At 37.1% G+C, this 27,055-nt stretch overlaps 1 protein-coding gene and 1 long non-coding RNA gene across 49 annotated transcripts in view; both read left to right on the forward strand.

Annotated features, from left to right (window-relative positions):
* Positions 1-1,671: 1,671 nt before the first annotated feature.
* The window catches only part of ZEB1 (zinc finger E-box binding homeobox 1), a 215,100-nt gene continuing 189,716 nt past the window's right edge, over positions 1,672-27,055 (forward strand). For 31 of the 48 annotated variants that reach the window (XM_078329791.1, XM_078329809.1, XM_078329815.1 and 28 more), the window contains exon 1: positions 2,182-2,258. Coding sequence is in view for 10 of the 48 variants with exons in the window: in XM_002750141.6 (XP_002750187.1) it covers positions 2,201-2,258 (58 nt within the window). In the remaining 38 variants the exon portion in view is untranslated. Of the gene's footprint in view, positions 2,100-2,181; positions 4,500-4,602; positions 4,818-25,923; positions 25,982-27,055 lie in introns of those variants that run through there. The other 17 variants (XM_078329820.1, XM_078329806.1, XM_078329822.1 and 14 more) reach the window with 5 other exon arrangements.
* LOC144576900 (uncharacterized) lies at positions 4,942-22,634 on the forward strand. Its single transcript, XR_013519666.1, has 2 exons — positions 4,942-5,049; positions 6,103-22,634. It is a non-coding gene; the product is annotated as an uncharacterized LOC144576900 (long non-coding RNA).

The following is a 27,055-nucleotide window of genomic DNA, read 5'->3' on the forward strand; positions in this document are numbered from 1 at the left end:
AAAAGGTATTTGTCCACAGTCTGGCCCTAACTAACTAAAAAACCAGAAACCACTAAAGGAGGGAAGAAAATGACTTCTCAATTTGTCTCTTTGCTTCAACTCTTTATGATTATGAGGTAAGGATGAACACCGAAGGAAGCTTGGGAAGGAGGTACAGGCCAGAACGAGAACACAAGAAAATGCTATTTGTAGTGCTTCCTAAGTTTAAGAGTAGGTATACATGTGCTGGAGTTGGAAAGTATTTTTTTTTCCTTTCTGGTCAGAAGTTAGGGTAGCTGAAAAAATGTTGGTGGGGTGGGGGCAATTTCATAGTCTATCAGCTGATTCGGGAGGTGACTGAAGAACATTGTACAACTCTTAAAAGTGGAGGAAGAACTCACACTTAACCAAGCAAAGCAAGGACACTGTGTTGACATGCACAAATTTCAGTTAACATGGTACGTGAATGGAAAGCGAATACTGCCTGTACTTGAAATGATCATTAAGAATAATGATTCTAGTTTTGGCACTGAGGATGAGTGCAGATACATAGACATAATGCATAGCAAAGAATATTTACAGTTACATTTCAGGACCGAGAAATAATGCATTTACTTCTCAAAATGCCCAAGAAAATGTGGGAGAGAAAATGTTCATCTATATTCAAGATTAAACTTTCTAACTTTAAATCACCAGACTTCAGTTGTAAATTTATTTCAGTTGAAAGGTTTGAAGACATTATTAATGAATATCCTAAAATTCCAGAAGGTGGTTAAATTTTAACCTAATAAAAAAAAATCCTGCCATAGAGGTGGCAAAAATTATAAGCATAAATTTATTGAGCACCTACTATGAGCTAGGTGATTTACTAGTTATTTCCAATACTCTGGCCACTTTTCCGTTTTCTCAATTTCTCTATCAATAAACTCCTACATTGTTAATTTATATTACTTGAAATACAGATCAGCTCATTTATTCCATAAAGTTGGTCCCAAGGACGTTTCCTTATTCTAAGGAGGTGGGAAGCAGGAAGAGAAACCTAAATCTACATTCTACTGAATACTGAAGACGACTTTCTTGATATTTGTGGTATTATCTGCATGGTCTTTCAGAAATCCCCAAACTTACACCAAGGACTTAAGATAAAATCAGCAATCTATCGGGCTCAGAGACCACATCTGTCAGCTGTTGTTTCTTGCCTGAAATATCGTCCTGAACGGCGATGACCCCTCATTTAGGAAGGAAATCATGGCCTGTGAATACCTTAGCTCTGAGTCCTGCCACCCAGGATCCCAGGGGTCTACGAGAGGAGGAGGGAGGAGAGCGAGGACCGGGTGGGGGAGGCCGAGGTGACAGCAGGTGAGAGCCGGGTGCGGATGGGGAAGTGAGACAGGCACCGTGTGGGTATTACTCATTCCGCTCTGCTAACGAGGCTGCTGGCAAGCGGAACTTCTCGCCTCTTTTTCAGTCCAGCTGAACTTCAATCTCATTGAAGTCAATTCCCATCACGGTTCGCTCGCAGGGAAACCGTGCGTCCCTAAGGGAAGGGAGTCCGGGCTGCGTGGGTCAGGTAGCCTGTCTCCGGGCGCCGCGTGTCCTCGGCGTCCCCAAACCTGCCCTTCCCCTCATCAAGGGAAGTCCCCGGGGAGTCCAGACCACGTTCCCTTTCCTTGGCCCCGGGGTGAGCGGAGCAGACACGCGAGGCGTGGGACTGATGGCAGCCCTACCTCCAGGAAGCAGGCAGGCGGGGACCTCGGGGCGCTGGAAGGGGCAGCTCCGAGGGCACAGGATCCACGGGAAAAGCTGCCAGATCCCTCCCTGCCCCGGGAAGCGGGTGTGGTCAGCGCGGAGGCAGGACGCCGCGGAGCCTCCAACTTTACCTTTCCAACTGCGACAGCCCGTGGCCCTTCAGACCACGTCCCCACGGTTTCCCAACACCCGCCTCTCCCTCGCCCCACCACACCTGAGGAAAACTTTTCCCTCGCCCCTCAATTCAAACTCAGCAGTGCCCACGGTTGCCGCAAACTGCCCGGTCCTTAGCAACAAGGTTCCGGCCGTAGAGCGAGCGCCTCTAGGTGTAAGGAAGGTGATGTCGTAAAGCCGCGAGTGTCGTAAACCAGGTGCGGTGGGGAGGGGGGAGGGGTGGAGGCGGAGGGGTGGGGGGGAAGGGGGAGGGAGGGGGAGGAGGTGACTCGAGCATTTAGACACAAGCGAGAGGATCATGGCGGATGGCCCCAGGTGTAAGCGCAGAAAGCAGGCGAACCCGCGGCGCAATAACGGTAAGTGGCGGAGGGGACCGGGGAGCGGCGGAGTCAGGGGGAGCCGGGTAGCCGGGGCGCCCCCGGAGGTGAGGGGGGCGAGCCGAGCTGGGGGCGGCCGGGGCAGGGACGGCAAAGTGGAGTGGGAAAGTAGAAAGTAGTGCTCTCTGCCCCCCTCCGCTGCCGACGCTGCCGGAGCCGCGCCGCGGCCGCTCGCTCTCCCTGAACCGTTATGTCTCTTACCTGGTCTCTCTCCGCCTAGCGGCTCCCGCCGCCCCTGCCGCCTCCCTGGACCGTTAGCCGCCGCCGCCGCCGCCGCCGCATCCCCGGCGCAGGGCGGGCGGCCGGGACGCGCCGGCCACTTTTCTGGTCCCGGGTGGAGCGGCTGTTGCTTCTTTCCTCACTTTTCCCCACTCTTGTGCCCTTCGGCGCCTCCCTCTCCCCCTCCTCCCGGCCCCCTCAGTGGGATTCTCCCTCAGCGCCCAGGCCCCCGGGAGCCGCGGAACAAACTTGTGCCCGGCGCTGACCGTGCAAAGTGGCTTCCGCGCGCCGCGGCCCCGGCCGGCGCCTTCGCTCGGGCCCCGCCACTCGGGCCGGGTTGTGGGCGCGCGGCGGGCGGTGGCGGGACGGGGCGGCCACGGGCTGCGTGGGGTCTGTGCGCGCGTGTGCGCGGGCGCCGGCGGTGCGCGCCGCGGGCTGACGGGGCTCGGCCGGCGGCGGTAAAGTTGGGACCGGCGGGCCGGGCGCGCTCGCGGAACGGGGATTAGAGGCGCGGGGGCGCGGGTCCCTAAGCGCCCCTCCTCCCCGGCGCCTCCCGCCGCCCGGCCCAGCGCCCCGGCCTGGGGACTCTGCGGCGACCCCCACGAGTGGGGTACATGTTTGGCGGGGCGGCGCGGGGACAGGACAGGCAGTGCACCCAGTTAACGCCGCCAGGAGCTGCGCGGATGGCGGCGAGCTGGGCGGCGGGTGTGTTTGCGGAGTTGTTACCTGGTTAGGGACAGGGAAGCACCACAGACAGATCCCCCTCCCCGGGCAGACGCGGTCTCCGCCCCAGGATGGGCTGGTGTGCGTGCGCCTCGAGCTTTTCTCTTTCGGTTTTTGGGGAAGTTGTTACCTGGGCCGGACGCACGGAGCGCTGAAGCCGGATAATAGGGCTTGGATGGCGCTCTGGGTCTCGGGTGGAAGGAGGGTGGGGGAGGGGGCGGACGGACCGACGGACGCGCGGGGCTGCTGCTCGCGCGGCAGCTGCGGTGTTTATTGATTTGTGCTGCTGTGCCAGGGAAACACACCCCTCTGCCTGGCGTGAGAGTTAAAAAAAAAAAAAAAAAAGCGAGGGAGAGAGAGACAGCCCGAGGGATCGAGAACCGAACATGTGGTGGTGGTTGCACAGTCGCCTTTTCCAGTTTGGAGAGACGTTGTAAGTTGATTGTATTTCTGTTTATCTGGGGGCGATGCTGTGCTTTCTCTCCCTCTCGTGCAGCAGCGAAATGTCTGCTGATTGTTATTGTCTGGACAGTTCCTGTGGCGAGAGGGGCGAGACTTGTCCGCCCGGGGGCGGCGGGAGCTCCGGGAGAGCAGCCCCCGCCTGCGCCGCCCCGGTACCTGTTTGTATAATAATGGGCGGCAAACGGCCCTGCAGCCGGCCGCAGCCCAGGCTATATAAGGAATTACACGTACATTTCGGACCGAGGGGCTCGCTTCGGTTCCTGCGTTCTTTTTAAAACGACTTGTAAGAGAAGGGGAATAAATGCGTCTATAATGGGACCGCTGCAGCGTCGAGAAAACGAGGAAATAACGTGTTTAGGAGAAAACTCTCTCCTGCTCACCCCCACCCCGCCCCACCCCCGCGCCTGAGCTCCCTTTCTCCCTCCCCTCTGGGATGCGAAACGCGAGGTTTTGTAACCTTTCCTAGCAATTTTAGATTTTGTGTGGGATTTCCTGTCTAGAAGCAGATACGAAGATTTTAAAGCTGTTTCAAGACGTTTCCTTCCAATTCGTAAACATATTTTTAATATATTCGAGCCGACATTAAAATTACTGCTTTTATGAGTGATTTTAATTATTCATATAAACACTTGCATTTTAAAGACGTCTATTGATTATGATCGAAAGGTATTTTGGTATCCTCATTGTGGAGAGATGAGTTATTATAGCAAGGAGTGGAGCATAGGCTATTGCAATTTTAATTTCCTGTTTTAGCGTCAAATAGTGTGTGTTCTATATTGAGCTTTTACCGCTCTTGCTGATGTGGCTTTATGAAAGGTAAGTTGATTCGGAAAGGACTGTTCGCTTTTTACCTTATTTAAAATGTTGATCGCCAGAGAAAGGGGCTTTTCTTGTTGCTGACGACATGTGTGTGACATGTGAGTCTGAACCACCCAGTGTCTGTGCAGCTGCTGTAAACATGTTTACCTGAACAGGAAAGAATGGATTTTTCTCCTTAAGATCCTGTGATATGAATATTACGCTCGTAAGGCATATCAACAGATGACTTAAGGGGGAAAAGCGATCCTGAAAGGTACTTGAAATCAACAGGAAAGAGAGGTTCTTGATCGCTGCAGCAAATGGCAACTTGTGCAGGTAGAAAAAAGATGGTGTTTAGTTTTCTCCTGCATGTATGTCAGCCCCCTCCTGTCTGCTGCTTTCATTCTCCAGGGAGGGATTTATTTACCACGCTTTCTGTCAGTGTTTTTCCTTTGTGTTTAATATTAGAAAAACAGATTTGCGGCTGTTTAGCACAAAACGTCTTGTCTGCAGTATGCATTACTCTCAGAAAACAAAAGGTGTTAAAGATAGCACTGTACTACTACAGGTATCTTCCATTTTCATCACTTTTGGCTCTGTCCTTGTATTTCTTTTTGTTCTCAAATGTATTTCATCCATTGCTGGTGATTATAGCCATGCTATTTGATTTAGCCTTATATTTTGCAAATTAAAAATGAAGTTATATTCCATTGTGTTGTGAAACCTCGGTATATCTGCTGGTTAATATTTCTTAGCAATGCAGTCATATTTAAGTTGCAGATGTTTATTGGAAGGAATTACCTGGCAAAATGTTAACTCTTAAATCTTTTTAATGAAGGAATGATGTATACAGTGGGAGATTGTCATAGAGATAGTTTATGTTGTTATATATATATGTATATATTTTATTCATTTTGAAATAAGATGTGTGGATTTTGCTGCTAAAGCTTCTTTAAAACCTTTTAATTTCCTTTCTGGAATATGTCTGAAGGTAGGATATTAAAGGGAGTATCAGGTAATGTAACTGACAGGGGTAAACCAATTGAGTAAGGTTTGGCCAAAGCATCAAACCTTGTGTGATAACTTTATGATAATGATGTTAGTCATCTATAAAGGAGTGACAGAATTTCTTGATTCGTTTTTACCATCTGTAATTTAATGCTTTGTTATATTTTTAAAAATCTGTCTTTTCTCTTTTTCTGCTTGCTTCTGTGTGGTTTTCTTCTTTTCTTTTTTCTTTTCTTTTCTTTCTTTTTTTTTTTAAGAGATGTACTCCAGCTACTGATGACCACATGCTGATTAATTCTCTTTAGATGGAATAGCAGGTCCATATCCTTCTGTCATCAGCACCATTTCCCCTTGCTGTCATTGGAAACCACCAGTAGAGGATGCTAACAAAAATGATTATTGGTGTAGTAGTATCATAAGTTTCTACTGTGCTGATTGGAACCTTCAGTATAATTCTAAGTCTTACTGTTACTTAAAACTAGCCTTGGTTAAATTAGGCATAAGCATTTTCTAGTTTGTTCAAACTAGAAAGAAGCAGGAATGTTTTAACTTAAATAATTTTATAAATCTGAGTTATTTAAATCTCTAATTGAGATTGCTATTCTTGTTTTAGAGCGAAGGGGAGAAGAAAAGAAAGCACACTGCCATGTGTGTACCTACGCAACTGTCTTGCATGCTCTGCTCATGTACCCCAAAACCTATAATCCAATAAAAAATTAAAAAAAAAAAAAAGGTTTATGTTCTCAAGTTTGAAGAAGAATGTGTAATAATTGACCCGTATTTATTTTGCATATTTGGAATACTTTTTAATCGTCTTTAAAAATTCATAGTAAGATCCCTTAAAATATGTATTTTAAATGTTAAATACATCTAAAATGGTAAAAGGTTAAGAGTAGTAAGAAAAATTACAATTAATTAATTGATAATACTGTGTAATTATTTTTCTATGTCTTATCTGGACTTAGGCTATGGATGGGTTGGCAGAGAGCTACTAAAGGAGGTGGTGACTAGCAGTCACTCAGATGTCAGCGAGTTTTAGATTTTATCTTTTCTTTCCCCTTCAAGTCTTTTCCTACTGGTGGCCTTCTCCCACCTCTTTAGTTAAGAATCAGTTAGTGCATACATTAGTGCATATATTAAATTTGCCCATTGTAAATTAAGGAATATAACTTTGCTTTGAGATCTTAAATGCAGTAAAGACATCTTTGTTCATTGTTGTATGCTTGTATTAAAATAATTTATTTCAACAAACTATATAAATAAAAATCCCTTTGCATATAAATAATTACAGGAGAGTGTATTTAGTTATGTCTTTTCATTTTGTGTCCATATAGTTATATTAATGTAACTGTACATTTTCAGCCTTTCATTGGGTATAATGTTAGAAGTATTTCCTTAATTGTTTTTAGTGGTGTTTCTGTAAATGCATCAATATCAGTACCATAATAGGATAACCAGACTCCTTATCTTGAATTAAATAGGTATTGAATTACCAGGAATCCCTGTGTTAATTTCTTATTTTAGGACATCATGGTTCTTTACGTGTGTGTGTGTGTGTGTGTTTGTGTGTGTGTGTGTTTGTGTGTGTGTGTAAATAGTTTTTCATTTTCTGACAGGTATTTCTTTAATTTAGTATTCTGAATCCTCAGGGCTCAGTAGTGGATAGGTGTGATTCCCTTACATGTTTATGAACTGAGAAACTTTCCCACAAAGTCATGAGATACATTGTAGCATGGAGAAAAACTTAAAGTATCCTATAAATGGAAAGTATTAATCATTTATTAGGATGACCCTAATATTAAAAAGCATGTGAAATATTTGCTTAGTACTGTTTTCTTCCTTCCTCTAGTCTCTTGTATTTTTTAAATGGCATACATACTCTTCTATGTAGTAGCTTTGGAAGCATGTGCTAAGAAACTTGAGAATATTTTTTAAATAACAGCATAATAATTTCTCATAGTTGTGTTTTTATTTTGCTTTTTCCCCTTTTGGATTTACCTGTATAAATCACTTTCAATCATGTGATTAGAGCCAGATGTAAACACAATTGCAATATCACGTGGAATTATATTGTTAGCTACTCTTAACTACCTGTACTGAATTACAGTGGAGGAGGAGAAAAATCATACAGATGTTGGAAGAATATATGCATGACGAGAGATTAGAAAACTTGAAGCTGTAGAAATAGTCTTTACGATTGAAAAAGGTTTTTTATTCTCTTCAGGATGATCATTGACATGGGGAAATGCATGCTCTTTATTTCTAAATGAGATACAAGCTAAAATAAAAGTGCATTGTTGAAAGAAAACTCAAAAAAATTTAAACGAGAAAAGTATCCTGATTAGGAAATATGATAAAATGATTTTTAAAATACTTTTTTAAAGGGTCAGATGTTGTATATATTACTGGATAAATAATCATTAGGTATAAACTAAAATTAGAAAATAAATGGAAATATACGTAGTAGAGAAAGTTTTACAGCAACCCTAGTTAAAATTAAATTTGATCTATTATGTAGGCATTGCGATAGAAACTAATCATTATTTTGGATGGGGCAGTGTTTCGAGGATTGTATCACTAAAGGACACATCTTTAGGACATCAATTTTACTAAATAAAAATTTCAGTATGTTATGAGAATGTCTAGATTTTAGCCGTGATGGAGGTGGGTTACACTGTTTTTTAACCTGAAACTGGGTTGCTTGAAATGATGGCAATATAGTACTTAAGTAGCAAAATGCTCTCTAAGAGAAAACAACTTAATTTTTAGAATTTCATTAATTTTGTTAAAGCATATTTTATAGTATGTAATATGGGTGTAGATAAATGGAAAGATTATGAAAGGAAGAGCAAAATGTTGCATTCAAGTGTCTACTTGTATTATAGCTATGAAACTTTAAGGTCTTATTTCTTTCATTCTTTAAGAAGTTACTTTTCTCTATTTCTTCAAACAGCTCCTTGTTATTTAATACATGTTCCCTCTATACATAGGGATTGCATTTATCTGTCTATACACACATTTCTCCTCCTACTCAACATTATGTATTTATTGAGACTTGGTACATAGAGGTTGAGGTATGAACTATGGCTGTTTGTAGAAAACCTTACAGTATGGCAACCTGGGAAAACCTTCATCTCCTTCACAGTAACAACTACATCTGTGCTGAAATTATTCATAACAGATGTTTTATGATCTCTTAATTCTCTCTTTCCCTTCCCCCCATTCAGATTTAAAATTAAATGTGAGTGGAAAAATAAATTTATAAATTAATTTCTTTTTATTGTTTTAGTCTATATTGAAAGTCCTCTGTTTTCTGTTTTAAAATATTCTGATTTTAAATATTTAAGATATTTTAAGTATTCTGATTTCAGTTTTCTTTTAATAAAACATAACACCATTATTTAGATATCTGTTGCTATTCATGGTCACCACCTAAAATATATTCTGATTTCCTTTACTCTTAAGGTCTTTATGTTCATTGAATCTACAATTCTAGCAGAGTGTTTGGTTTTGGGTTTGTTTTTTCTTTAAGTAGATAGTGCTGAGTGTAACTAGTTTGCTGAGGAAAAAACTCATTTTCTTGGAATGATAGATTTTTAATATGGAAGATCATCTTTTCCAAAATAACTTTTTATCTGAAAACTGACACAGATAAGCTGAAACTTAGGGTCTTTAAGTTGAAACCCTAGAAGAGACTTTAATGTGTGTTTTCAGAAGTGGTAATGCCAGGCAAATATAGTGACATATGGAAGAGCATATAGTGAAATCCTTCAAAAAGTAGATTGTCTGAACCTGGGCTCTGGTTAACCTTGCTCTGCTGTCAAAAATCACTGTATCTCTTTAATGTTCTTTCCTTTCTGCCCTAAAACTAAGTTACCATAAACTCCTATTGCTACATCATTTTTCTGAATCTCTTGATACTCTTGGGTTTTGCTTTATTTGGGAGGGAGAAAGTAAAGGAAGGAGGAACTGGAGTAGACAGAAAATAATTTTATATTAATAACTATTCATTAAGAAAATAAAGTAGAATAATTTTGGACTGGAGAAATTTGGGAGACTCATCCAAAGCCATTTTGCAGTAAAGGAAACAAAGAGTTATAATGACTTCGCTAAGTTTGCATCACTAGTTAGCTTGGACTAGGTCACAGCTTTTTGGGTTCCTAGTTCAGTATTCTTTTTATTAGGTCATTTGAACATATTTAAGATGGTAACAAGGAAGAACTAGATGCTATGAATTTTCAAATTTGTCATAGTTAAAATCAAAATATGTAGAATGCTTCATCTCAGAAAAAGGGGGTGTTCTAATACATATGCATACGTCTATCAAATTTAGTAGCTGATGTAGTTATATTACTTAAAATATTTCAGATGCAGAGCATTAGTATTATTTAGAGGCATTCTCTCATTTGGATTATATTTTTAGTCATCATTCCCAATTTCAGCTCCCATCCTTTCACTCTGTCCTTCCGACCTTGGACCCAATCTGTTTTATGTATGCCGTTGGTTATGTAGCTAGCCTTGTAAAATTGTGTGGCTCTTTTTCTGTTTTGTACTTACATAAGTGCTACTTTGCTATATAATTTACGTGTTTTTTTTTTGTTGTTTTTTTGAGGCAGAGTTTCACTCTTGTTGCTGGCCCAGGCTGGAGTGCAATGATGCAATCTCTGCTCACTGCAGCCTCCGTCTCTTGAGTTCAAGTGATTTTCCCCATCTCAGCCTCTCAAGTAGCTAGGATTACAGGTGTTCACCACCAAGCCCAGCTAATTTTTGTATTTTTAGTAGAGACAGGGTTTCACCATGTTAGCCAGTTTGGGCTTGAACTCCTGACCTCAGGTGATCTACCTGCTTTGACCTCCCAAAGTGTTGGGATTACAGGCATGAGTCACTGCGCCTGGCCCATAATTTACTTTCTTAGCATTGTTTGATAGCTAGTCATGTTGCTGTGTGTACATCTAGTTCATTGCTTTTAACCTTGCAGTATTTCATTTGTACAGTAAGGACAAATTACCTATCAATTTCCCTAATGGCAAATTCCCAGATTGACTCCAATTCTTGGATACCAATAATTCTGTAATAAACATCCTCGTACATGTTGCTAATGGCTGTGGAAGAGTTTCTCAGCACTACCATATCTAGGGACATGGTGTTGTCCAGATATAGTATTGCTGAGTAAAGGTCAGTCATGTCACTAAATTCTGTCAGATTATTTTAAAAACAGGAACACCATTTTTTACACTCACCAACAATGTAAAAAAACTGTTTTCTCACATTTTTGCCAGCCTTTGGTATTGTACAACATTCTACATTTTGCTAATTTTTCAGTTGTTAAATATAATAGTTGCTTTAATTTATGCTTCTCTGTTCACCGGGGCATTTCTTGATCATTTCTTCATTTTCTTGCTAGCTATTTGGGTTTTCCTTTGTATGAATGGCCTCTTCGTATCTTTTGTCCCTTTTTCTGGATATATTTCCATTTCTTGTTGATTTCCCAGAATTCCTTGTGTATTTGAGATAATAATCCCCAATGTGTCAGTCATTTGACTATGGTTCAGGAATCCTTAATTTTAATGCCAAAATTTTGATTTCATGTGTAGTAAGTTCTTCCTAATTTATAGATTATATTTTCCTAGATTTTCTTCTATTCATTTCATAGTTTTATTTTTTATATTTATATGCCTAATATATCAGGAGTTCACCTTTTGAATATATTATTTCTTAAGGGGAACAAATATAGCAGTTAAGAGTTTTGCGTTGATCCTGTAACTTACTGTCACCCTGGCCAAGTTACTTAGTCTCCTTATGCTTGAATTTCTCTACATGTAAGTTGGGCATGACAATCTCAGGATTGTGAAAGTTTGAATGAACCGTATGAGGCATAGTGCCTAATACATGTTTTAAGTTTTCAATACATGTTAATTTAAAATTTTACTTACTAATTTCTTTTAAATGCACCTTGAATCAACTGACAGTTTCTTATCCTTTTGTCCAGTATTAACTCCAACGAATGTAACTACCATCTGAAAGGGGGTTGCTGTAAAATTTGTTCATTGTTTCTGTAGCTTTGACATTAAACATTGCTTAGTTCAGACCTTGGACAAGGCTGTTAAATGATCAGTAGACACCGAAGCTTCATCTTAATGCTACTTTTGGTAGGACTCTTTTTAAGGGGCAATATATTGAGAGAGACTTTACCATATCACTTTTATGTATAATATCAACATAAACTTCAAGGATAATGTCCCATTGATCAAAGAACCCAAACCCAAGGAATAAAAGCTGCATATTCTATATTTGAATAATCTAAGCAAATGAAATCTGCACCTTCTCATATATCCATTTGGCTGGGAATATACTTAAGATGGCTGTCTTACTATGTTCCTATGGTATAGATCAGGCCAATTCTAAAACAAAAGTTAAAACTATACCCTGGGGTGGGTGTATGTGTGTGGATGTGTGTGTGTGCGTGTGTGTATACATGTGTGAACTTGAGGTATAATTTACAATAAGATACACCAGTATGCATGTACATTTTGATGAGCTTTGACATACTTACATTCATGTGTAACTACTACCACAATCAAGATATAGAACATTATTTCCATCATTCTAAACAGTTCTTCCCCACCTATTGCTCCTGGCAATGATCTTTTGGTCACTAGAGGTTAGATTTAATGTTTCTAGAGTTTCATATAAACCAAATTGTACAATATATACTTTCTGTGCACCTTCTTTTGCTTAGATATTATTATCAAGATTAGTAATGTCAGTAGTTGATTCTTTTTGTATTGCTGAGTAGTATTCCATTGTATGAATATACCACAATTTGTGGTGCCGTTCACCTCCAATGGAACTATTAACTTGGGTTTTTTTAGATCTTTGTTCTAATGAATAATGCTACTGTGAACATTTACATAAAAATTTATATGGATATATATCTTACATTTCTCTTGAGTCAATACTTAGGAGCACTGTTACAGTATAGGTAACTGTATTCCTGAGAACATGTAGTAAGTTTATGTTTAACTTGGTAAGAAACTGCAAACTTGCAAACCACTTGTAACATTTTTTCATTTCCACCAGCCATGAGAGTTCTAGTTGTTCCATATCCTTGCAAACAGTTGTCTATGTTTTTACACTTTTTTTTTGTCTTTTTGTTTTTTTCATTAGTAGGTGAGTGGTAGTATCATTTGGTTTTGATTGGATTTCACTGGTGACTAATGATGTTTGAAGATCTTTCGGTATATTTATTGGTCACTTGTATATTTTCTTGTGTGAAATGTCAGTTCAGATAGTTTGTCTATTTTTAATTGGATTATTTGTCTTTTTATTATTTAGTTGTAAGAGCTCTTTGTATATTCTGGACCAAACTTCTTTGTCGGAAACAGGTATTAAAGATATTTCTCCCTTTCTGTTGGCTTATTCGTTTTCTTAGTGCTATCATTGAAGTGCCAAAGCTTTAAATTTTGATGGAATTTAATTCATTTAAGCTTTGTGTTCTAAGAAATCTTGGCCTATTCCAGATCTTCAGCATTTACTCCCCCGCTCCTTTTTTTTTTTTTTAAAGAAACTTACAGCTTTAACATTTAGGTCTGTGATCCATTTCAGGTTAACGTTTGGTCTTAACTCACCAGAATTTGGCATAGGAATTTGTATTTGAAATTTTAAAAAATGTTTTTCAGGGCCCAACTAAGACCCAAAGATCAGGTTTATAGGGAACACAAATTCTACGTCCCTTGTTTTGAACATTTTTAACTGAGAGTGAGTGCCTTGTGCCTAGTTACTATTTTCAAGATTCTTCATGTCCTTAACACATTTTAATTCACTGAAACATACTTTAGTGAGGATACAGTTTCAGAGAAAGATGACCAAGGAGAGTGGTCATAGTTAAGGGCATGTGAGTGTTGTCTTCATAGTTTCTTAATTCTTTTAAGGATTTAATGAATTTAGCATTATACCAATTCATTTTCATGTTCCATAGCTTTTATCTTTCGATGGGGAGTTTGTGTATACCTAACATTAGTCTTGAGTTTTTAAGGGATGTAGTTTTCTTCTTGACATAAATGCTTGATCTGATTGATTTTTGCCTACTTGTTTTACCCCCTCACTTTGCTATAGCTAAGAAAAAGTTTTTAGTTACTTTGCACTTTGATAAGTTGATTACAGATGTGTTAATTTACTTATATTTATTTTTTCATTTCTTAAAAAATGTAGATGTCACTTACTAATCCCTATGTAATTCTTATTTTAAGATAGTTTTTAAGTTTAACTTTTCTATTTCGTTTTATCACCTATTCCTATTCCTTGGAAAGTCATTATAAATAACTTGTGTCTTATTTTTGTTTTTAATGATCTCACTTTTTAATACTCCTTTTAGTTCTGTGTCTGTCTTGAATATTCTAGGTATTAATGTATAATTCTTTCTGGTCTGGTATCCTTAGGTGCACTTATAGAAAAAGCATTAAACTGGGAGAAGTCTTAAATTCTAATATTGAATCTGCCATTATTTGGCCTATGAAATTGAGAAAATAATTCAGTTTATCTGGGCCTATGTTTATTCGTCTGTGGAATGAATATGATGGATTACTGTATGCAAGGTAATGAGACTCTGAGATGAAAAATACAGTACCTTGCCCCAAGTAGGTTCTAGTGTGGTAGGGAAGAAAAATGAAGAGAGAAACCTTTAGAATACAGTTTGGTAACTGATGTGATATTCTGTCTTATATGCATAGAGGGGATGGCACTTAAACCAGGTTTTAAAGTATGTGTGTGAGCTATTCTAGTAAAATAACATAGTGGAAAATAATTTTCTATGTAGAGGGAATAGTACATGTAAAGGCATGACACACATGCACACACATATTGTGGGACGCAAGTCACGTTTGGTAAAACTGTGCAGGATGAGTGGAAGAATGGCTAGAGATGAGGCTCAAGAATTAGTAATCAAATGAAGAAAAGAGCTTTATATTGCTATTTTGAATTTAGATTTTTATCTTGGACATGATGGGAAATTACCACAGGTCTTGAAGCAAAGAGTGACATGATTTCATTTATATACAGTAATTCATAATGTTATGTTTATATATTTAGTGTAAATATGATTAAGAATTTAAGACTAGGTATAGTTGCTTTACTAAAAGTGAAAAAAGTTGTGAAACCTAATGTATCCTATTTCCTGAGTTTTTGCTTATCTATTCTGATAATACTAATAGATTTGTATAGTAATTACTTTGAAATGATGCTACCAGTAGCACTTCTATCACCACCATAATATCAATAAAAGACTTGGCTGAGGCACGGTGGTTCACACCTGTAATCCCAGCACTTTGGGAGGCTGAGGCAGGCAGATCAAGAGGTCAGGAGATCGAAACCCTATCTCTATTAAAAATACAAAAATTAGCTGGGCATGGTGGTGCACACTTATAGTCCCAGCTGCTGGGGAGTCTGAGGCAGGAGAATCGCTTGAACCCGGAGGTGGGCAGTGAACCAAAGATCACACCACTACACTCCAGCCTGGCTACAGAGTGAGGCTCTGTCTCAAAACAAACAAACAAACAAAAAAAAAAACTTTAACTACTAGAAGCATTAAGTAGCCTTAGGTTGGAGTGGCTGATATCTATGCACCAAGTTGGCTGTGCGTTTCTGTTCCCTGCACTGTTACGGGGAATTGTATATTTATATTTTTTTCTTTTCTCAAATAAATAAATCAGTGCAAACAAATGCGTTGTGGATTTCCAAACCTATGGAATAAAATCTCTTTATGTCCATCAGTTATGGTTCTCCAAAGACGTAAAGTACTCTTCACTTACTAAATAATTTTCTGGATTACTTCTGGCATTTATTAATGGGTCTGCATAGAGCTCCATCTTGTGAACCTGTGATCGTACTTTGATATCAGTTCTCTGTCATAGGTATTTAATAAATAAAAGTTTATTTATCTGAGTGTTTCTCATTCAAAATAGCTATAATTCAGGCCTGGTATATTTTTTATTTGAGTAGAAACAGTTCAAGTGTGTTTTGGAAGTTATGCTGTACTACAAGACAGAGTAAAACCAGTGCCTTTTTTTAGCCCAACTGCTGAGCTGCTGAGGAAATAACCTTTATCATGTTTCAGCCTCTAAGTTTAATAATTCTTATGTAAAAATTAATGCCTGATGTATGCATCAATTGTGTAAACATTTCACATGTGATCTGCTTGGTATATTATTTCAGAGACTTTTGTGTTCTGTTATTAGTTTATTTTTTAACCCAAACTTTAGAATTTAACCCCATTTCATTAGTATTTGTTTATACTTTACATTGTTTGCATGCTTAACCTGCCTATGTATTATCTGTGACAGCAGTGAAACTGAGTAGTTATAAAATGCTATATAGTTTTTATCAAGTCAAGCTGACTATTTTGGTGGGGAACATCATGATCATCTTGTTTCTAATACATAGTGGAGTTTTACTCTACTAATTTCAAAAATGATACAAAGCAGTAAGGCAGATATTTAGTCTATTCTTTGACAGTATATTCAGCATGTGGAGAGGAAAGCAAGGTGTTAGCTATTTTAAGGTTTCACAGCAACACCCCCATCTTGTTCATTTTCACCTGTGTTGTATAGAGCCTGGGAATTGCTATCTGTCTTCAATGTAAGGACAGCAGTGCAAGTAACAGTATTGGATCATACTTCCACCATTATGTTCTCTGAGTTTCTGATCACCACATTCTCATAGATAAGGAAAGCAGTTGTAGATTGAAGGTCTGAGATGTAAAAAGGATAAAGAACACAGGAAGTGGTAAAATGTGTGGTTACGTACAGACATGGTATAAAACTTGGGAGGAGGGAAAAATTATCGATTGCTTGTGGGTAGGCTTGGTAGTTAAACATGCATGCTAAAATTTCTAAGATGAGGAATTAAAATCTAGAAGGTATGTGTACCTTCCAAACTAGTAGAGAAGGGAAATAGAACAAGAAAAAAAATTCAGTTGGAAAAAAAGGTAAGGAAGTTGAAGAAATAAAGCATGGAAAAGAGAAGGCAGGTAGAAAGAACAAAATAGCAGCAACAAGTGCAAATATATTAGTAATTACAGTACATAATTACTGTAATTGAAAAAATCCTCCAGTTGAAAAAATCCTCCACTTAACAAACTGGTTATTAGATGGGATAAAATAACAAAATATATGCTGTTTACAAGCAATATCTTAAAAAGCATATTCTAGCTTGAAAGTTATAAGGATTTAAAAATACATTCCTGACACAACTAACCAATAGAAATGTTGTATGGCTATATTAATATGATACAAAGTTGACTTTGAGGCAGAAAACCTGTCCCAGAGAGTGAGGGTCACTAAATAGTGGCAAAAGGAAGGTGTAATTTTAAATGAATGATTACCTGAAATACACTTTCAAAATATGTTAAGCAGAAATTAGGACTGCAGAAGAAATAGGTAAATTTATCATTATTGTAGGTTATTTAAAATAATTTCTCTTAATATCAGAACAAGCAGAAAAAAATTTAAAAAATGTAGATGATTTTAATAGGATTTACAGGTCTACTGTAATGGACATGTATGGAACACTGTACCCCACAACTAAAGTAGAAAGGAACCCTTAAAAGAACTGATCACATTCTAGTCAAATACAACCAGTTTTAACAAATTTTAGTAGACTGACATCATATTACACTCTATTTACAATGCCATTAACTTAAATAGAAAAAATGTTTTGTTTGTGTGTGTGTGTGTATGTGTGTGTGTGTGTTTGGAAATTAACATGTTTATTTTCAAATAACTTGTGGGTCGAAGAAAAACTTGTAAGAATAGCAACAATAAATTATTGTACATGACATCTTGTGTATAGCTAAAGTGGAAAGTTATATTTTAATGCTTATATTACAGGAATAAAAGTTGAAGAATAATAAATGTGCATTTTTCAGAATTAGAAAAAACACTCCCCGATTGAAATAATGAGGAAATAATTAATAAACTAGAAATAATAAAGGTAATTCAAAGAGGAAACAATGCAAGTAAAAATAGATTATTTGAGAAGACTAACAAAATTAGGAAACTACTGGCAAGATTAATAGGTGGGTAAAGAAGTCACAATGCAGAATCTGGAATGAAAATGGGAATGTTACTACAGGTGTTTCAGGAATTATCAGCTTTATGCTAATATAGTTGAAAACTTAGATTAATTGGACCAGTTCCTTAAAAATGTAGCTCATACTGGCTCAGGAAGTAATAGAAAATGGCATAGCCTTAAAACATAAAGGAAAAATATTCTTAGAAAAAAATACCAATTCTAGACAGGTTTACCAGCAAATTTTACAAAACATACAAAAAACAGTAATTCCAGTCATACAGAGAGTATTTCATGGTTTAGGAAAAGAAATGACTGTCCCAGCTGTTTTTACAAAGCTCCAAGTATGAGAAATGATAATTGTCTTCAACTCAGACATATGTACAAAAATTCATAGATTAGATATCATCACATAGTTGTACCCCCTTATCCATGATTTCAGTTACCTCTGTTCAGCCACAGTCCAAAAATATTAAATGGAAAATTCTAGGAATGCACAATTCATATGTTTTAAATTGTGCATCCAGGATGTGCATCCTTTCTTCATCCAGTATATCCACACTGTATATGCGATCTGCCCATCAGTCTTGGTTGTCAGATTCAAAAAACATAGTATTTATAGGCTTCCATGCTATCCACAGTTTCAGGCATCCTCAGGGGGTCTTGAAATGTACTCCTGTTGATAAAGCGGAATGACTGTACTTGACCAATACTGAGTAAGAAAGTAACCCATCATAACCAAGTTGGATTTACTCTAGAATTTCAAAGTTGGTTTTTTATCAGAAAGTCACTTAATAGAATTTACCACATCAGCTCTTTAAAGGAAAATAATCGTGTGAGCATCTGTGGTAAAACTCTTAGCAAGTCAGTGAATGAGAGGCCCCTTTCTTAACCTGATGAAGGCATTTTTTTCCAAAGAAAATTTCCAGCCCTACCTTCTTTACATTTAATGGTAAAGTATTGAAGGCATTGGTTCCCTTTGGTATCAAAGGACAAGTGTGCGTGCTAATGCCACTTTCAGTCAACATTGTACTAGAAGCATAGCTAGTACAGTAAATGGGAAAAGGATACAACAATTAGAAAGAAAAAGCTATTATTATTTGCAGATTATATGATTATCTGTGTAACCCAGAAAAATTCATAAATGAATTACTAGGATTACTCAAAGTTTAAATTTGGATGCAGAATTATTATACAAATTTTCAGACTCTGCTGGCATAGAAATGCAATTAAAAGGTATTGTTATATTACTATAAAAGTATAAAGCAATATGAGCAACAAACAACATGCTCAGTATCTTTATGGAGAAATTATAAAACATTGTGCAGACCTGAAGAAAGATTTAATTAAATATTACAATGTACCATGTTTATAGACAAAAACTTGAACATCGTAATGGTGCCACTTGTCCCCAGGTGTATCTGTAGGTTCTGTGCTGTCTGATTAAAATATCAACAGATTTTTGTGGAATTTGACAAGCTAATCCAAAAACTCATATGAAAGAACTAAGAGATAATAGTAAAATACTCTTTAATGAAATGGATCTGTGATAGCACTGGGATTGCCGATCAGTGAAATAAAATGACCCTTTCAATAATTGGGATTGGTTAATTAAATGAAAAAAATTTGGGTCTGACTACTACCTCACACTAGGAAAACCAATTTTGATGGATCATAGATCTAAATCTATAGGTAAGGTAAAGGTATAGGTAAAGTAAAATGTTAACACTTTCTGAAGATAATAGGGTAGAATATCCCTATGACTTTGAGTAAAGATAAAAAGACATAAAACATAGAGCAAAAGATTGGCAAATATGACTACATCAAAATTAAGAATTTTGTTTCACTAATAGATACTGTAGAGTGCCTAATCCAGTACTTAGCACATATACAAATCTACCACCCAGGGAAATAAAGATAAACAATCTGATAGAAAACTGGGCTTGAATAGTTACTTCACAAAAGAATAAATTCATTTGCCAATGAGTATATTATAAGATATTCAACCTCATTAGGAATCAGGGAGTTGCAAATTAAAACCACATTAAGAAGGCATTTCACATTGCCTAGATTCTCAAAACTTAAAAGCCAACTGATACTGCTGTTGGTATAGACATGGAACAACCAAACCCTTAGACATTACAGGTGCTAATGTAAGTAGGTACGTTCACTTTGGGAAATAATTTCACATTATTAAAGTTGAAGATACAGGTAGGCTATGATCCGGTATTCCTAGGTAGGTGTCTTAGAGAAATCTCTATACAGACATGCCAGGTGATGTATGTAGTTGTTTATACAGTACTGATCATAATAACAAAAACAAAAAATCAATAGTAGGATAAGTAAATTGTAGGACAATGGAATGCAATACGATGCTGAAAAGGAGTGGATTACACATGTGGCTCGATGACTTGGATCATTGTAGGAAAATAATGTTGTAACAAAAGAAATCACTGAAGAAAATAGTCTGATTCCATTTATGTGAAATTCAAGAACATGCAAAATTAAGTAATATATTGTTAAGGATACTGATACACATAATACAAGTCTAAAACATAAAATTTAGGATAAGTTTGGACACAAAGTAGATATCAGAAGTCAAGATAATGTGTGTTTTAAGAAAACAACTGGATGGTGAATACTTAGATATTTATTACATTATTCTTTATACCTTAAACTTATAGAAGTATTTACTCTTTGATATTAATAATTACTGATAGTAATTTATGGCTACTGATAATCAACATTCAAACTAAAATAGTAACAAAAAATAAAAGCGAATGATTTTGGGGAGAACTCAGTATTTTTCATGTTCTTCCTATGTATGTATGTTTAATTTTTGTGAGTTATTAAATGTAATCAATTTCTTTTGAGCATCTTCAGTATTTTATTCTATCTTTGTATTTAATATAGCAGATAAAGCATAATAATTCCTAACCCTGGTTGTGTGATATTCCAGAATGTGTTCATTTATTTTTAGGGATATAGGTGTTTTTAATTCTTTTACATTTTTCTAATCACTAAATTTACATAGTTTTTACATTTACATATTTTCTGTTTACCACATTTTAGGAAGCTCGAGAAAGATATTACCTTATTATTTTATTCTACCTTAAAATATGTATATTCTTACTATTGCATTTGTGGATATAACATTTCATTTTCGAATACTTTTATTTTGTTTATCAAACAATAGCATTTTTGTATCAGGCACTATTCTCGGTATTGTTAAAATATTCATTTGGTCGTCATTGCAAACCTTTGAGAAAGATATTGTTATCTTTGTTTGATAGATCAAGGGAAAGTGAGGCACAGAAAGTGTTAGGTAAGGTCACTTAGCTAGTAAATGGAGCCTGTACTCAAACCTAGGCAGTCTGTCTCCGTACTCTGTGCACTTAACCACTAAGCTGTAAAAGGCCGTATGAAGTAGATCTCTAAGATAAGGAGTATGTCATCATTTTCAGTGTTCTTTAATAAATGGTACTATTTTTTAGGGTTGCCAGCATATTGTCAGATTATGATGAAATGATTATATTATTCCCTTTCTTTTATCTGACAATGTAAAAAGTAATATTGGTAAATTACACACTGCTGGACTTTGCTTAGATTTACTCTTAAATGAATTTTGTGTCCATATGTTCATAAGATGAGAAAAATAGATAGAAGTACCTGTTAGTCTAATTGCAGATCTACCCACAATGCACAAATGGTTATAGTGTACTTTCTTCTTCCAAAGGTGGGTTAATGGAGTCATGGCTTAAAATAAGAAAGTTTAACAGTATGCATGTATAAATTTGATATTTATACATTAGGAATAAAATATAATCATTTATGGTACAGTAATACTTGTTTCAGGGATGTTGACATAACTTTGGAAAATTCTCATTGTAAAATAAAGTTAGACTGTTAATAGAGAAAATTCTAAGTGATTTGTGAAGAAACTAGTAGTAGTAGTCTAAAGTGAGGCACTAGACAGAAAGAGAGAAGAATCAACAAATCCTTTAGAGTAATAGTTCTTGACCCATTCAGACTCACACTCCATTTAGAGCGTTACTTTAGAGGTTCTTGAGACAAGATCTCATCCTGTAGCCATATATGCTAACAGTATATACATAACATCTCTAAGAATTTCAGCTTCTCTTTGTGCTTTTTGTTAGATATTTTAAATAGCATAACTTTCAGTGACACATGGTTTTAACCGGCAAAACACATAACTGTTAATGATTTTTATTTAGAGCAGAAATGATGTATATGACCTAAATTCACTTTTAGAGAGTCTTCTAAGAGACAGTATTTCTTGTCTCTTTGCACATATATGGCATATTGTAAGGACTTACTTTTAAATAAAAAGGAAAGCTCTTGCAGTGGCGTAAAGACATTTATTTTGTTAAGAACCTATATAAAATAGCGTATAGCAGTTTATAGCTGTGACCATCAAGTCAGATAATTTGGGATGTTCACTAAGAGCCCTGGATAATTATAACAGTGTACCACTCACATCTGGTATTTGTTTTGCTTCCCTTCTCTGCTAGGGAGAGGAGGTCATATAATATATGGTATTTTTATGTTATTTTAGATAAATCCATATCAACACAGCACAGGAGAACAAATTATACCCTGGTAGATTTGGGGGTATAAACTTCATGAAATGTTTCTCAGAAAGTGAGAAATATTTCCTGATTTTATCTTTAAAATTAATGCAAAATTGCTGTTACTCCATAATTTATTTGTGTGCATTACTGTAAGGATAGTATGTATTCATATTAAATTTTTTTAAATTGGGTTAAATGAATCCTCCAGGATGATTGTATTGTTTAATCTGTGGCTTCAAATGTTGTTTCTCCCTTTTCATACCAAGCGTATCCTGCTTTTTGCACAGGATATATTTCTTTCAGATGTCAGAACACCTACGGATACATTTGATGAATTACTAACTTTTTTAGGACAGACATGAAATCATTTAGAGGGTAAACTCTAGCAATATAGAAGTCTGTTTTTTGTGGAATGGAGTAGCAGCTAATCTTTAAGACCCATTTATAACATTTTAGTAGTAGCACTTAACATTCAGAAAGGAAAAATAAATCATCCAGCTTCTCATCTTAAGTTTTTGTAACTTTACAATTTGATACTTGATGACTAGCTATTGGTATGAGGCTGGATAGTGTGATGTGACAAACATGTGACATTTGCCTACCATTTTTTTCTTTTTTTGAGATGGAGTTTCGCTCTTGTTACCCAGGCTGGAGTGCAATGGCGCGACCGCGACTCACCGCAACCTCCGCCTCCTGGGTTCAGGCAGTTCTGCTGCCTCAGTCTCTTGAGTAGCTGGGATTACAGGCACGTGCCACCATGCCCAGCTAATTTTTTGTATTTTTAGTAGAGACGGGTTTCACCATGTTTGCCAGGATGGTCTCGATCTCTTGACCTCGTGATCCACCCACCTCGGCCTCCCAAAGTGCTGGGATTACAGGTGTGAGCCACAGTGACCGGCCCTTGCCTACCATTTTCTAGGCATTGTACCAAGTGCTAGAGATGGAATGGTAGGTAAAGCTGTGGTGCTGCACTTAGGAAGTTCAAAAATGAGGGATACAGTCACAAAACAGATACTTGTATAAAGTATGGCCACTATAATACAGAGAAACTGAAAAGAATGGCCAAAGAAAGCTTGCTTGAAAAGATAATGCCTGAACTGAATACTAAAGGGAGGTGGCAGGGAGCAACAAAGAATGGGAGATATTGATTGTGTTTGTGTGGTCATTCAAATGAGGGGGCACAGGGAAAGAGGAAGGGAGGAATAGCCTGAAGGAGAACAGGAGCAAAGACACATGGGTGAGAAACAACATGGAGTGTTCTGGACATACAAGCAGATCTCTGTTGACAGGAATATGAGATGAGGATCAGCAAGTGATTGAAAATGGGTCTGGAGAGATATGTGACCAAATCATGCCACCTTTTTAAGCACCATGTGTAGGAGCTTGAACTTCTTCTCTTTGTGCATTGGACAGTCATTGAAGGGTTTTAAGTAGGGGCCCAGTTTGATTGTATTAAGGTTTAATAGAGTACTCTGATAGTTATTGTAAAGGATAAATTTGAAGGAAAAAAGATTGGAGGGAGGGAGGCCATTTGGGAAGTAGTTGGCTTGATAAGAGGTGATGAGGGCTTAAACTGAGACTGTCAATAGAAATAGAGAAGTGGGAGTAGATCTCAGTCTATACATTTTTTTCGTTGATAAATAGTAAATTTAGTAAGACTTGATGCTTGGAAATGACCAGTGGGAGAGAAAAAGTAGACAAAATTAACTCAAGTTTCTAGCTGAGGTGACTCCAGGGATAGTGATGACACCAAGCAAACAGTCAATACATGAATAATCAGTTGAGGAAACAATACAGAAGTCAGTTTTGGATAGTGTGAGTAAGTAACTTGCATATGCAACCATTTTAGTGGTAGAGCCAATAGGAAAGGAATTGAGCCCAGGATTAGGGAGCTAGTGGAAAAGAGAGATTTTAGGTCTGGAGATCTCTATGAGCATAGTGGAAATGAAGGCATGAGAGACGTAGAAGTAAAATGGAGTTTATAATTTTTTTGAGATAGGGTTCTTCAGGGTTATGACAAAGGGTCAAGTCTTAGCAATGGAGTAAAGGATGTTTATTACCAAAGCTTTATAGGCATCTATGTAGATGTTGAAAGCTGCTAAGGTTATAATAGAAGTTTGAATAGAGAGGAACATTATAATACTGTCCTCATAAATGAGGTGGTATAATTGGAGATCTATAGATAAGAAGCAATAGAGAGTGGAATAGATAAATGCTATTTTATTATTTCAATTCCAGCTTTTTTTTTTTTTTTGAGATGAAGTTTTGCTCTTTTTACCCAGGCTGGAGTGCAATGGCGTGATCTCGGCTCACTGCAACCTCCACTTCCTGAGTTCAAATAATTCTCCTGCCTCAGCCTCCTGAGTAGCTGGGACTACAGGCATGCACCACCATGCCCAGCTAATTTTTTTTTTTTTTTTTTTTGTATTTTTAGTAGTGACGGGGTTTCACCATGTTGACCAGGATGGTCTCGATCTCTTGACCTCGTGACCTCGTGATCCACCCGCCTCGGCCTCCCAAAGTGCTGGGATTACAGGTGTGAGCCACTGCGCCCGGTCCAATTCCAGCTTTTTAAACATAGATTGAGCTTAGATCTGGTTTGCTGAGAAGACAGGAATAAATTGGGCTTGCTGCATATAATTTATTTCCCCCATATGGATAAGCTCCAGAAGTATTCAGAATGTAAATACAAAAGTTTTAAATTTTACCTGACAATGCCAGCTCTGCTTAAGGTAGGAATTCTAAATATTATATCTCTTCCCTTCAAGGAAAGCTACCTCCTCCTTTTTATAAAATTTTTGTTTGTGTTTGTGGCAGCACCTCTCACCTCTTTCTGTTTTGCAGCTGTTGGGTACACATTCCAAGGATGGTAAAAACAAAATGCACTTGCTCTTCTAAATATTTAGCCACTGCCTAATGGATTGCGTTTATTCTCAGTTCCCTTGCCAATCCTTTTAGCCTTCCCCTCCCCCATGTCTGTTTTTGAATGGTTTGTCTCACGAAGCTCTTGAGAGCTTTCTGTGTTATATTGTGGCACAGGAAAAAGTTTATTTTCACACTATAGTTAATGATTTTTAGAATGTTTCAATAACTTAAGCAATTAATCCTGTTTCATTTTTAGAGATGATTCAATTTGATATTTCATTTGGTTTTAAGGCTCTAATTTATTTTCATAGCATTGTAATTTGTATCCTGAATGTTTCCCTTCAGAGAAATATAAAAATCTAATAATCCATTATATATAGTATTGTGTTAAGCCTAAGATTTCATTATTTATCATGTACATTTATTTTATTTTTTATTAGCACATTTAAAGCGCAGCCTTCGATTTATGTAATTTTTTATTTTGTGGTTGTGCCTCCTTAGCTTTTTGTTTTTGTGTGTGTATGTCTTTCATACAACTTAGTATCATTCTATCGTAGCTCTTAGGAAATTCAGAGTTAATCAAATATGTTATAACATGTGTTTGTATAATAAAAATGTTGGGGGAGATGATTCTGAAGGTGCCTTTTAGAGCAGGTGTGCTATGGTTTGTGGCTTTCTACGCTCTGCCCACTTTAAATCTCAGTAGGCAGCAGCTGAAATACTACTAAATGACCTTTGACACAGAACCCATGAATGCTACAAGTATGATTTCATGTCACCACGTTCTTTGTAAACCTAAATGCTTGTCAAATCAGATGTGTGTTTAGATCTTTTTACTGAATGTGCCTTGAGGAGAAGAATAAAGCTTGGGGTCAATTTGGCATAATCCCCACGTTTGTCTTTTTCTATTATAGAGGTTTCTTGTGGAATGGAGTGACAGTTCTTTCTGAGGAAAAAAAGTTCAGACTGAGTGTAAGTGGACTTACTGTCTTCTCCATACTTTTTCTAGCAACCTCACTGGGTCCTGGTGATATCATAAGTAAATGCAAAGCAGCAGACTAGATGGGTTGCTGGTTGGTATATTTGGTTCTTGTTTGATCGAGGTGCCTTTGGTTATATAATAGGTATATAATAGGTACATTAACTCACAAATTACATTGAGCAAATAAATATATAGCCATGGGCTCTGTATGTATCAGTGTCTCACTTTTTAAATCAATAATTAGATTGTCTCCCAGTAATTAATTTTTTGTGTGTTCATGTATATATGTAGTATATATTAAAATATTGTTTGTATATTGTTTTGGTATAAATTTGGTAATTTTGACAGTTTGTCAACTCAAGTATAAAACACTTAAATATACTTAAATAAGTAAGATTTAATGTCTTTACAGTAATGAAATAGAAAATTCTTGAATGTCACGCATTTAAATTTTCTGATTTGGGTTCTGATAATCTGTTAGAAAATTCGTAATATGCTTAGTCTCACTTCACTTTCCACAGCAGAAACTATTATATCCTTACTGGTTAGAAGCTGCCAGTAGTCATTAATTGTTAAAATATAAGAAGGTTGTAGGGGACCATACGACAAAAGAACTAGTTACCTTTACAGTTTGTTCGCTGTACCTCTTCTAACACTTTGTGTTAGAAGAAAAGCTCTATTCAGTGCCTTGGGTGAAAAGACCCTTACCTCCTTTTAGACTCCGATTGTGGGAAATTTCTTGCTATCTTGGATATTTTAACTTGTTCAGGGTTATTTTGAACATATTAAGGTGGACTCCTGGAATGGTTGAGAACTAATTCATGTTTGTTTGTTTTTCTGAATCAGTAGTTTAGTGATTAAAGCTTATAATTCTTTTAATAGATTTATTTTAATAGAAAAGAAACATTAACTTGAAATTTAAATTAATGAAAAGTATAACCAGAGGAGATGTTCAATATTTTGATATGGAAAATACAGAAAATGAACTTTTTAAAATTTATCCAGATATTAGTGTTTGACTATAAGTTTTCTACCAGAAGAATTTGTTTGGATTTTACAATTTG

This window comes from Callithrix jacchus, chromosome 7 (genome assembly GCF_049354715.1).
Source record: "Callithrix jacchus isolate 240 chromosome 7, calJac240_pri, whole genome shotgun sequence".
In the NCBI taxonomy this organism is placed as follows: domain Eukaryota; kingdom Metazoa; phylum Chordata; class Mammalia; order Primates; family Cebidae; genus Callithrix; species Callithrix jacchus.